Genomic DNA, 13,024 nt, shown 5'->3' on the forward strand with positions numbered 1-13,024 from the left:
TTTTGCTTTGTCATTATGGGGTAGTGTGTGTAGTTTGATGAGGGAAAAAAATTTGTATACATTTTACAATAACGCTGTAACATAACAAAATGTGGAAAAAGTCAACGGATCTGAATGCATTCCGAATGCACTGTGCAGTCGTGGCCAAAAGTTGAGAATGACACAATTATTAATTTTCAAAGTCTGCTGCCTCAGTTTGTATGATGGCAATTTGCATATACTCCAGAATGTTATGAAGAGTGATCAGATGAATTGCAATTAATTAAAAAGTCCCTCTTCGCCATGCAAATGAACTGAATCCCCAAAAATAATTTGCACTGCATTTCAGCCCTGCCACAAAAGGACCAGCTGACATCATGTCAGTGATTCTCTTTTTAACACAGGTGTGAGTGTTGACGAGGACAAGGCTGGAGATCACTCTGTCATGCTGATTGAGTTCGAATAACAGACTGGAAGCTTCAAAAGGAGGGTTGTGCTTGGAATCATTGTTCTTCCTCTGTCAACCATGGTTACCTGCAAGGAAACACGTGCCGTCATCATTGCTTTGCACAAAAAGTTCTTCAGAGGCAAGGATATTGCTACCAGTAAGATTGCACCTAAATCAACCATTTATCGGATCATCAAGAACTTCAAGGGGGGCGGTTCAATTGTTGTGAAGAAGGCTCCAAGAAAGTCCAGCAAGCGCCAGGACCATCTCCTAAACTTGATTCAGCTGTGGGATCGGGACCCCACCAGAGCTTTCTCAGGAATGGCAGCAGGCAGGAGTGAGTGCATCTTCACGCATAGTGAGGCGAATACTTTTGGAGGATGGCCTGGTGTCAAGAAGGGCAGCAAAGAAGCCACTTCTCTCCAGGAAAAACATCAGGGACAGACTGATATTCTACAATAGGTACAGGGATTGGACTGCTGAGGACTGGGGTAAAGTCATTTTCACTGTTGATTCCCCTTTCCGATTGTTTGGGGCAACCGGAAAAAAGCTTGTCCGGAGAAGACAAGGTGAGCTCTACCATCAGTCCTGTGTCATGCCAACAGTAAAGCATCCTGAGACTATTCATGTGTGAGGTTGGTTCTCAGCCAAGGGAGTGGGCTCACTCACAATTTTGCCTAAGAACACAGCCATGAATAAAGAATGGTACCAACACATTCTCCGAGATCAACTTCTCCCAACCATCCAGGAACAGTTTGGTGACAAACAATGCATTTTCCAGCATGATGGAGCACCTTGCCATAAGGCAAAAGTGATAACTAAGTGGCTCGGGGAACAAAACATCGATATTTTGAGTCCATGGCCAGGAATCTCCCGAGACCTTAATCCCATTGAGAATATGTGGTCAGTCCTCAAGAGGCAGGTGGACAAACAAAACTCTAAGCATTGATTATGCAAGAATGAGCTGCCATCAGTCAGGGTGTGGCCCAGAAGTTAATTGACAGCATGCCAGGGAGGATTGCAGAGGTCTTGAAAAAGAAGGGTCAACACTGCAAATAATGACTCTTTGCATCAACTTCATGTAATTGTCAATAAAAGCCTTTGACACTTATGAAATGCTTGTAATTATACTTCAGTATTCCATAGTAACATCTGACAAAAATATCTAAAGACACTGAAGCAGCAAACTTTGTGGAAATGTATATTTGTGTCATTCTCAAATCTTTTGGCCACGACTGTATATCTGTGGTCTTGCCTGTTCACCCTCTGAGTGGCACACATACACAATCCATGTCTCAATTGTCTCAAGGCTTTAAAATCCTTCTTTAACCTATCTCCTCCCCTTCATCTACACTGATTGAAGTGGATTTAATAAGCGTCATCAATAAGGGATCATAGCTTTCACATTGATTCACCCTGTCAGACTATGCCACGGAAAGAGCAGGTGTTCTTAATGTTATGTACACTCAGTGTATAACTCATCGGTCTCTGAAGCATGTGCTGTACAGATAAGGTGATAAGGTGAAATTTTAAAGTGTGAGTCTGCTCGGCCTGGTTTTGCTCTCACGTCTGTGCTGAAAGGAAAAGTAATTACAGTATGAAGGTGGAATGTGCAGTCCGTTGTTGAAGTCGATGTAGAATTCAGGTACTGTAATACAAGCAGTCTGTAAAGGTCTCACAACAAGTCAAGACATCACCTCGTAAAATGAACTTGCGAAACTGGGGGAGTTTTATAATGGTTTTCGACCCAAGCCACATGAGGGGGACCCATCATGATGAAACACTGCCACAATGGCAAAAAAATAGTACCATTGTGATTTGTGAATCGTAAAGGCAAATCTTCACCAGAAGAACTTAAGTGTTACCCAGATCCCTTCTCAGTGCCTTTCGGGGAAAACATCCCACATGAAAGTGGTGGTATAGTGACTCTGAGACTGAGATTCCTGGAACGATAAGGGGGGGGGGGGGGTTCAGCGTGTTTTATAGCAACTATCGTGGATGGGTTACCAGTCCATATCAGCACAGCTTGGTTCGGCTCGACTCAGTAGTGTGAAAAGCTTAATACTTTCGCCCTGAAGTAACACATCCCTCTCTCTCTCCCGCTCTCCTTCTTTCTCTCTGCAGTAGAAGGCGTGGTGTGTGATGAACCCGGAGAGTGCGTGTGGTTACCAGGTCGGGGTGCGGGGCCCACGGTCTGTGATGGAACAGAAGGTCAAAAGTCGACTGAACTATGGCTTCCAGAGGAGCTCCACGTCAGATGACGACTCCGGATGTGCCCTGGAGGAGTATGCCTGGGTGCCGCCCGGCCTCAGACCCGAACAGGTGAGACACGCCAAAATCTACACAGCACCCCCCAGTTCTAATGCATGCCCCTTAAATTCAACACTATATGCCACATATGGAATACAACCGCTGTTCCCCTGTTCCACAAAATGACAAAGCAGTATGTGATGATTACATGTGGGAATTGAACCCACCGACCTTGCCGTTTCTAGGGTCATGCTGTTACCAACTTTTTATTTTAATTTGACCTTTATTTAACTAGGCAAGTCAGTTAAGAACAAATTCTTATTTTCAATGACAGCCTACCAGGGAACAGTGGGTTAACTGCCTTGTTCGGGGCAGAACGACAGATTTTTACCTTGTCAGCTCGGGGATTCGATCTTGCAACCTTTCGGTTACTAGTCCAACGCTCCAACCACTAGGCTACCTGCGCAAAAGCCCAGAAGCAGGTTTGCTTGTTTAGATAAGAGCTGAAAAATACCACAGTAGCTTTCTCTGTCATTATTCTCCTTGTCATAACTCCATTAGGTAAATGACCAGGCCTCCTCAGGTTTTTGTGGTGGTGGGCAGTGCAGCGGGAGGGCTTGTCAACCTGAAGCAGGACAAAGCTGCCTGTCTAACTGTTTAACTGTCACCGTGGCACTTTGACCCTTGGGGCGACTGGGCTGGTTACTACTTTGCCCCTCTGGGCCGTTGACCACCACTGAAAGCTACTTTACGGGGAAGGGTCATTACAGACACCAGATAAAAAGGTGGGATGTTCTTGTCTCCTGTTTAGAGGGGGCTTCCTGCTGCTCTATTGCCCCCTATATCCACCTCCCCAGGCCAAGGGTTACAGAACAGTACACTGACAGACGCCCTTCCTCCGGGGCTGTGTGTTTCTCCACTGTAGTGATCACCCCATAATGTGCACTACAGGGCCATTCCACAGAATAGCTGCTGTAAAGGCATTACAGTTAACCCATGCATTTACACACAAAGGGGAGGCTTTAGAGGCAGGGTTCTCCCTGTTGCTTCAGTCCCTTCTCTCCCCTTTATCTTTCTCTCCCCTGATCACCCTTCATTGCTTCCATGTGTGCTTTTTAAAAGGGAGGGAGAGGGGGATAGGGTGAGGGGAGTAAGGGAAGGGAGGGAGAGAGTGAGACCGATGAGAGAAGGAAGGGAAGGAGGCCTCCCCGGTACTTGGGAGAGTGCCACATAGCACAAGTGGACTCTGTTTGTGACAGGCCTGTAAAAGGCAGCCGTGGCGATGCCCGCTCCGAGCCGAGCCTGGTGTTGCCAGCAACCAGCAGGACGGGGTGAGCAATGGGGTCCTGATCCACGACTAAAGGCCTTCTCCAGCCTTCTCTGATCTGCCAAGATTTCTACTAATCACTAGCAGACTTTTCCATGCCCGAGTGTGTAAATAAAAATATACACATCCTGTCTCTAAGTGGCTTTGGGGTGGTGCTTGACAAGTCTGTCTGTCTCACAAGAAAGGAGCCCGCGATGTGCTAACTTTTAGGGTAGGGACACACAAACGCATGCAGCCCATTATCCAGGGGCAGTCTGGGTAGGTATATTATTATTCCTAGTGTACTGAATAACATCTAATCTGGGACAGTGAAATAGGTTAAGATAAATCTGTGAAGGTGCTCTTCTTTCAACAGGGAGCTAGAAAAAGGTCAGGGCTGTTTTCATGTTCTTAACCAACCTTTAATTTCCGTTGTTACTTCACAGTATAGGCAACCCTCCGGGCTAATTTGTTTGTGTGGTAGTTGGAAGCATGGCGCTACCAACGCCAAGGTTCAATTCTCGCAAGGATCAAATACACATACTAAAAGAAAGATGAATTTGTTACTGTCTCTAAACATCTCTCTTTTGCTGTCTATGGTCCAGGTCCAGCTGTACTTCTCCTGTCTGCCAGAGGACAAGGTCCCTTATGTTAACAGTCCCGGAGAGAAGTTCAGAATCAAACAACTCCTGTATCAACTGCCTCCACATGACAATGAGGTAAGACTCCAAAGAGTTTGTATGTGTATGTGCATGCATGGGTGTGTGTAGTTCATAAACTGTGTGTGTGTGTCTCTAGTGTGTGAGTGTGTGTGTGTTTATGCATGTGTCATAAAATGCATCCCAGTGAGCCCTCTCATTAAAGGCATCGTAACAGGGCAGGTCTCACAGAAGGATAGCACCCATTTCCCCCAAATCCATCCCTCCCATCCCCTTTTTTTGGACTCAATGTTGTTTGAAGGGCTGTGTCCAACCCTTGTCCTTCACTGCCTTTCAGTGAACCTCTGTTTAACACCACCTTACTACTTACCAGGGTTGGTGTCAATTCCATTTAAATTCAGACTAAAAATAAACTTCCAAGTCCAATTCTCCAAGCAACAACAACAACTTAGACTTCCAGTTGATTTAAGTTGAAATGGAATTCACGCCATCCCAGTCACCTATATCTCCACGCCATTCTGGTCATGTGTGGGAGGACAATACATTCACGTTGCCGGCGTCACAGAGTTTAGTCCCTTGGTCCCACACTGGGTCACAGACTGAAATGGCGTGGGCACAATACGTCTTTTGACTTAATGATGTGCTGGGAGCCCCCACTAGCAGGATTCCTGTCCTAGATGTGGTCTTTATGGGGACAGAACTGTGGGACGGTGAGGTATTATTGGGACGGAACTGTGGGACGGGGGACGCTGCTGAAAGAGAAAGTCTTTCTTTATGCCACCGCCACTAACAGTGGCACCACTGCCCGAGCTGCCTACTCTGTCTCTTTGTTGCTCGCCCTCTCGTGATTTCACTCTAAACACAACCCTTGTTTGTGTAAACTGTTAATGTCTGCCTTCCCTAGTTAGCGGTTTAGGAGGGAGACATCAAAAAGGGGGTGTTAAAATAGTTCTGTCAGAGCTAAGCCAGGCTTAGGTTTAGGGTGGAGGATTGGAGTGGGGATGACGGAGGTGGGAGGGCAAGAGGCTTTGTTGAACATGCCCTGGTATGCAGCTCAACTTTCTCTCTGTCTTATGATGATTGAAGGATTGACCTGTGTGCGTTTTACTAAAACACTAAAATATTGGTTGTCACTCTTTGCTCCGTTTGTGGTTGTACAATAAAAAGTCCACTTTCCCTGTGTTTGACTGTTTCTTCTATCCCTCTCCCTCCCTCCCCCCAGGTACGGTACTGCCAGTCTCTCAGTGAGGAGGAGAAGAAGGAGCTCCACATGTTCAGTGTCCAGAGGAAGAAGGAGGCACTGGGGAGGGGCTCCCTCAAACTGTTGCCCCGGGCCCTGCTACACAGTGTCTGTGAACATGTACGTCCCCGCTCTGCCTCTCTCACCTTACCTCAGTCCCTAACAGGACACACTGATCCACATTACTCAAGTAACTTATGTATACTATTGAGAAACCGATTACAGAGAGATGTAGCCTTTTTGTTTATCCCATTGTGAATAGAAGGCTAAAACCCAGACAAGAAGCTCCATGTCAACCATGCCATGCCAGAGATCCCTAAACATATGCTGGATTTTCAGCCATGCAGTCGATAATCTAAAAAGCCTCTCAGTGGCTTGGAGAGTCGTTAGAAGGTTGGCGGACTGTGCTGTGCTCCACATTCAGTGTTTTATTTAGTGAATTTACAAACGTGTCCTGAGCAGCCTGGGGTTGACCACCATTTTTATTTAATTTCTTTCAATTGAACCTTTATTTAACTAGGCAAGTCAGTGAATGACAAATTCCTATTTACAATGACGGCCTACCCCGGCCGACGCTGGGCCAATTGTGCGCCGCCCTATGGGACTCCCAATCAGGGCCAGATGTGATACAGCCTGGATTCGAACCAAGGACTGTAGTGATGCCTCTTGCACTGAGATGCAGTGCCTTAGACCGCTGCGCCACTCGGGAGCCCTCTTGTCAAAACATAGCTCTCTGGTGGCTCTCCCTCCAGTCAACATCACTCACTCCACTCCAAGATAAAGGCTGTTTTCTCATCAACGCTGATGCTTGTTCACTGCCCGCTTTAGCTTTTGCCGTGTGAGAGCGAGAGCGAGAGTGCATGTTAAAAGCAAGGCCTGTGTGTCCCCACATGGCATACAGAGACAAACAAACAAGAGCCTGACAACCTGACCGCAGTGGGACCGTAGTGGACCACAGTTAGCCTCACAGTCATAATTCCCATAACAACACCAGATGCCATGTTCTCAACACAGATGGAAGGGAATTGGCCACGTCTCCCCCTTTTCTCCTCAGTAGGGCATGGAAGCTACTCTGACAACACTGTATAGTTTAACAAGCTACACTAAAGCTACCCTTCAGAAAAATATATTTTACTTAGCTAAAGTTACTTTGAAAAGGTAAGAGTGAAGACATCAAAACTAGGAAATAACACATATGGAATCATGTAACAAAAAAAAGTGTAAAACCAATCTAAATATATTTGAGATTCTTCAGAAGTAGCCACCCTTTGCCTTGATGTTGAGATGTCTGTTACATGAACTCTGTGAAGCATTTATTTGGGCTGCAATTTCTGAGGCTGGTAACTCTAATGAACTTATCCTCTGCAGCAGAGGTAACTCTGGGTCTTCCTTTCCTGTGGCGGTCCTCATGAGAGACAGTTTCATCATAGGGCTTGATGGTTTTTGCAATTGTACTTGAAGAAACTTTCAAAGTTCTTGACATTTTCCCAGAATGTCTTAAAGTAATGGACTGTTTTGTTTCTCTTTGCTTATTTAAACTGTTCTTGTCATAATATGGACTTGGTCTTTTACCAAATAGGGCCATCTTCTGAATACCACACCTACCTTGCCATAACACAAGTGATTGGCTCAAACGCATTAAGGAAATAAATTCCACAAATGTACTTTTAAAAAGGCACCCCTGTTAATTGAAAAGCATTCCAGGTGACTACCTCAAAGCTGGTTCAGAGAATGCCAAGAGTGTGGAAAGCTGCAATCAAGACAAAGGGTGGCTACTTTGAAGAATCTCAAATAAACTATATTTTGATTTGTTTAACACTTTTTTGGTTACTACATGAGTCCATATGTGTTGATGTCTTCACTATTATTCTACAATGTAACAAAGTCAAAATGAAGAAAAACTCTTGAATGAGTAGGTGTGTCCAAAATATTGACTGGTACTGTATACCGATTAATTCTAAACTAAAATGAATGTATAAATATTTTATGAGCTTAGTAAAATACTAGTGTGAAACTCTGTTCCTGTCCGTGTTGTTGTTGTTTTCATTACAGTGTGGGGAGAGCGTCAACGGTGGAGAAATGGCGGTGTTTGCCTCCAGAGCGGGTCCTGGGCTGGTCTGGCACCCAGCATGCTTTGCGTGCTCCATGTGTAGCGAACTGCTGGTGGACCTCATCTACTTCTACCAGGACGGAAAGATCCACTGTGGCCGACACCATGCTGAACTGCTCAAACCACGTTGCTCAGCCTGCGACGAGGTGAGACGTTTGTGTGTGGGGTGTGAAGAGCCATTGTGGCAGCACACCAAGCATTGTTCCTAAAAACCATGCTGGGTCGGAATTGAACTCACACCAACACTGACATATGTTCTCTGAAGGCAACGGCAATAACCGCTAGACCAAACCAAGCCGCACTTCTCAAGCTACTTGTTTGTGTGTCTGTCTTCAGGTTATCTTCTCTGATGAGTGCACAGAGGCGGAGGGGCGTCATTGGCACATGAAGCACTTCTCCTGTTTCGAGTGTGAGACGGTGCTGGGGGGACAGCGTTATATCATGAAGGACGGGCGGCCATATTGCTGCGGCTGCTTCGGCTCGCTCTTCGCCGAGTACTGCGAGGCCTGCAGAGAACACATCGGTAAGCCCTGACCACTGCAGACAGACCTGCTTCTGCCATTGTAAAATAAATGCCAGAAACTACAAACTGAAATCATGTTAGTCATCCAATGCAAAAGATCCAAGTAAGGTAACATGTCATTATTCTCAGCCAGTATAAACATGTTATATGACATATGCCTAGGAGGAACTTGACAATGATCCAGGGAATCGCACCACAAAAGCGTTTAAAAAATACACAAATTTTCCTCTCCGCTAGGGGTGGACAATCCCCAGATGACGTATGACGGTCTCCACTGGCATGCCACCGAGGGTTGTTTCTGCTGTGCCCAGTGTAAGAGCTCTCTACTGGGCTGTCCCTTCCTGCCCAAGCAGGGCCGCATTTACTGCTCCAAGGCCTGCAGTCTGGGAGAGGATGTCCACACCTCGGACTCCTCCGACTCCGCCTTCCAGTCTGCTCGCTCCCGCGAATCCCGCCGCAGCGTCCGCATGGGCAAGAGCAGCCGCTCGGCTGACCAGTGCCGCCAGTCACTCCTCTTCTCGCCCTCCGTCAACTACAAGTTCCCTGGGTTCACCGGTGATTCCGGCAACACAGACACCCTCACCAACAAGCTGGCCCACCTGGGTATAACCAACGAGGAGCAATTTTGGAAGGGGAGGGAGGGCACTGAGGCCCCCGAGGACCGGGAGGAAGAGGAGTGGGCCGAGCACGAGGACTACATGACACAGCTGCTGCTCAAGTTTGGGGAGCAAGGTATCTTCCAGCAGGGTGAGACAGTCGACTCCAGACCCCCAACAGATCTGTGGATGACCGAGGCAGAGGTCAAGATGAAACAGTGTGAGCCTCAGGGCTCAAGGGCTGGGAGAGGTGGAGGAGGGTCAGGCAGCCAAAGCCTGGCCAGTAAGAAGTACCAGGCAGATATGTACTGGGCTCAGTCCCAGGATGGGTTAGGGGATTCAGCCTACGGTAGCCACCCAGGCCCTGCTAGCAGCAGAAAGCTCCAGGAGCTGGAGATGGAGCACAGAGCTGGTAGCATCAGGGATAAAGGCTTCCAGAGGGAGGAAAAACAGTGGTATGATGACTCTCTGGAGTGTATCACAGATGGGCTGAAACAGACGGATCAGAGCGTCAGGGACTCGATGGACTCACTGGCACTGTCCAACATCACCGGTAAGACATGTTACATCTCTATTGGAATAGCCTTTTAGTCCAGGACTAGGCTTAACCAGGTTTTGATCTGTGTAGCATACTACCTTTCAATGTCCTGTGATGGCAGATTGCTATTTGAAACAGCATTGTGGTGAATAGACACCTTGTACAAACATATTTTCTCATTCTCTCTCCTTTTCTTCTTCTTCTTCTTCTTACAGCAGCATCAGTAAACGGAGACAGTAAAGAGCACCCTCTGGTCTACTCCTTACAGAACTTCCAGGAGCTTGAGGCAGAGAACTGTGAGAACACAAGCAACATGGGAACGCTCAATTCCTCCACATTACACTGCAGTGCCAATTCCCTGAAGAGCCTTACATCCGAGCTGGAGCAGGTGGAGGAGAATGTACCAGAGGAAGAGGCGGCTCCTCTTCCCTCTCCCCCAAAGCCACCTCACGTCCCGGAGTTGAGGAGGACTCGCTCCCAGTCCCGACCCCAACAGGTCAAGTTCTCCCCAGACGTCATTGACAACAGTCACTATGGTGACCTGCCAGTGCGCCAGCCCCCCATGAGCGAGCGGACGCGGCGGCGTGCCTATCACTTTGAAGAGCAGGACCCGGAGCTTCTTGGTTCAAGCTCCGGCCGCCATCACAACCACCACCATCACCACAGGAGGCGCCGCAGCCGCAAGTCCCGCTCCGACAACGCTCTCCACCTGGTGCCCAAGGAGAGGGCCAACCGCATGTACTTCAGAGAGGACCATAGAAGCCATAGGAGCCACGGCCACAAGGGTCCCCAGCAGCAGACCTTCCTGCCCAACCAGCAGAGGTATGGCCAGGGCCAACCTGGTCACCCCCATCCCCACCACACCACCTCAGATTACGGGCTCCAGCAGGGCCCAGCCATGGAGAGGTTCCTGGGGATGTGTGGGGACAGGGGCGAGGATGACTGGTGCTCCACCTGCTCGTCTTCCTCCTCAGAGTCTGAGTCTGAGGAGGAAGGCTTTTTCCTGGGGCAGCCCATCCCCCAGCCACACAGACACTACTATGATAACCTGCCCAGCCCTAGCCACGTGGCAGGCCTGCCCTCCCCGCCTTACGGGGGAGTCCCGCGGACTAAGTCCAAAAAAAAGAAGGGGCACAAGGGGAAAAACTGTATAATTTCATAATACTTTTTTTGTGGAGTACCCTTTTAAATTATACTCTGTCTGCATTGCAACCCCCCTCTAGATCTCTCGTTGCCACTGTTCGGAATATGGAAATGGCCTGCCTGCTTGCAACAAATGCCCAAATTATTTTGCCAACAGACATGTTTGTCAGTGGAATGGCATTGAAAGACTAAACAGATTGCATTTTTTTTTTTTATCCTTTACTTAAGTAGGCAAGTCAGTTAAGAACAAGTTCTCATTTACAATGATGGCCAAACCCTAACAACGCTGGGCCAATTGTGCACCGCACTATGGGACTCCCAATCACGTCCGGTTGTGATACAGCCTGGAATCAAACCAAGGTCTGTAGTGACGCCTTTAGCACTGAGATGCAGTGCCTTGGACCGCGGCACCACTCGGAAGCCCCAGTTATTAAACGATCTACTATTTTGCTAACCAGGGTTTTAAAAATGAAAGTATGATAGTTTCTGCCAGCAAAGGTATTATAGAATACAGTAGGATGACATCAGCTATTTCCATGTATGTGCTTCTTTTGTATTTAGGCTTACCAGTATGCATTTGCAGCCCTGACAAGTGGGGATAGCATATGTACTATAAAGGGCCTGGTTGGGCGACTATTTTATTTATGGGTCATATTATATTGTAAACAGAGCACAGTCATCTGTATAAATGTAAAAACTGGAATATAAAAGGCTAAGATAATAATTGTAATAAAAAAAAACATAACATGTCAGGTTTTTTGTTTATTTTAAAAGGAGAGCAATGTCCCCCAAAAGTTTGTACAGAACGAGAATGTGTATGAAGAATGAATATAGTGTAGAGGAACAGAAACTCCAGAAAGCTTGTTAAATACTTTTTCTGTTAGGTAATAAAAGTTAAACAAAGAGAACATATACAGTACCAGTCAAAAGTTTGGTTTGCGCTTAGTGGGACTATCATTTGTTTTTCAACAGGACAATGACCCAGGGAACTCCTTCAAGACGATTGGAAAAGCATTCCAGGTGAAGCCGTTTGAGAGAATGCCAAGAGTGTGCAAAACTGTCAATGCAAAGGGTGGCTACTTTGAAGAATCTCAAATAGAAAATATATTTTGATCTGTTTAACACTTTCTTGTTTACTACATGATTCCATAGTTTCTCTTCACTATTATTCTATAATGTAGAAAATAGTAAAAATAAAGAAAAACCCTTGAATGAGTAGGTGTGTCCAAACTTTTGACTGGTACTGTATGACAGTAAACACCATAAAATATGCAAAACATTGGTTTTCGGACAAGTTTTCTGGAGAGAACTAAACGGTATTGAAACAACTCAAAACTCTTCATTACGGTACACAAATGTTGATGACTGAACTCCAAAAAGCGTATTTTTTCCATTCCTTCTGTGTACACACACACACACACACACACACACAGTGTACCTTTTAAAAAATCTGTGTGATTTGGTTGTTTAACAGTTGGTCAGAAAGCCAGAAGTGGAGTTCTTGCAATGTGTCTAACTAAGGAGTGAAGAAATTACCGCTGGACATGAGGTTTAAAGGAACGACACCTGAAATCTATATAAACAGCATGAAAAAAAAAAAAATTCTTTCAAATATTAACACCATAAAGTGACCTCAAAAATAAGCATGTTTCCAATAATAAAATATTTTAGTGAACAATTGTTAGTGTTTTTTCTTGAAAATGTACTTGAATATCTTGGCAGGGTCGTGTTTCAGAGGATGCATGGCTCTCGACCTTTGCCTCTCCCGAGTCCGTACGGGAGTTGCAGCGATGGCGACAAGACTAACTATCAATTGAATATCACGAAATTGGGGAGAAAAAAGGGGTACCATTTTTTTTCTATGAATATGATTTCTTCTTAATCAGTGTGGAGAGGATGCCATACTAGGTTGCCTCCTCTCACAGTCTTCTATGCCACCACACAAACGCCACCTCTGGTCCATCAATACCTGCACGTAATAAGGGCTTTGTGGTTCCCCCTCATGTTGACGGTTCTGGCTTCATGACCTGGTCCAGCTCTATGATAAAGTGTCGGAGGTCGTCAAGGCAAAGCTCCCTGATCTCAATCAGGTTGTCCTTCAGAGGGTTTTGGAGCAGCTTCTCCAGACTGGGCTCCTTGACCACCAGCATCTTGACAACCGTTCCAAACGTCTCGCAGTCCTGCTTGTATAGCTATAGACACACACACACGGCAAAAAAGTCATTAAATTAG

General features: G+C 46.4%; 2 protein-coding genes across 5 annotated transcripts in view; one reads left to right on the forward strand and one right to left on the reverse strand.

Annotated features, from left to right (window-relative positions):
• Positions 1-12,413, forward strand: part of LOC109889646 (prickle-like protein 1) — a 50,374-nt gene extending 37,961 nt beyond the window's left edge. The window contains exons 2-8 of one of the 3 annotated variants that reach the window (XM_020481229.2): positions 2,552-2,749; positions 4,589-4,702; positions 5,865-6,002; positions 7,935-8,138; positions 8,329-8,515; positions 8,753-9,664; positions 9,865-12,413. In XM_020481229.2, coding sequence (XP_020336818.1) covers positions 2,570-2,749; positions 4,589-4,702; positions 5,865-6,002; positions 7,935-8,138; positions 8,329-8,515; positions 8,753-9,664; positions 9,865-10,811 — 2,682 coding nt within the window. In that variant the 5' untranslated portion in view covers positions 2,552-2,569 and the 3' untranslated portion in view covers positions 10,812-12,413. The remainder of the gene's footprint in view (positions 1-2,551; positions 2,750-4,588; positions 4,703-5,864; positions 6,003-7,934; positions 8,139-8,328; positions 8,516-8,752; positions 9,665-9,864) is intronic. The other 2 variants (XM_031823150.1, XM_020481227.2) reach the window with 2 other exon arrangements.
• The window catches only part of LOC109889647 (periphilin-1), a 29,530-nt gene continuing 28,042 nt past the window's right edge, over positions 11,537-13,024 (reverse strand). For both annotated transcript variants that reach the window (XM_020481231.2, XM_020481230.2), the window contains one exon: positions 11,537-12,984. In XM_020481231.2, coding sequence (XP_020336820.1) covers positions 12,793-12,984 — 192 coding nt within the window. In that variant the 3' untranslated portion in view covers positions 11,537-12,792. The remainder of the gene's footprint in view (positions 12,985-13,024) is intronic.

This window comes from Oncorhynchus kisutch, linkage group LG4 (assembly GCF_002021735.2).
Source record: "Oncorhynchus kisutch isolate 150728-3 linkage group LG4, Okis_V2, whole genome shotgun sequence".
NCBI classification, from domain to species: domain Eukaryota; kingdom Metazoa; phylum Chordata; class Actinopteri; order Salmoniformes; family Salmonidae; genus Oncorhynchus; species Oncorhynchus kisutch.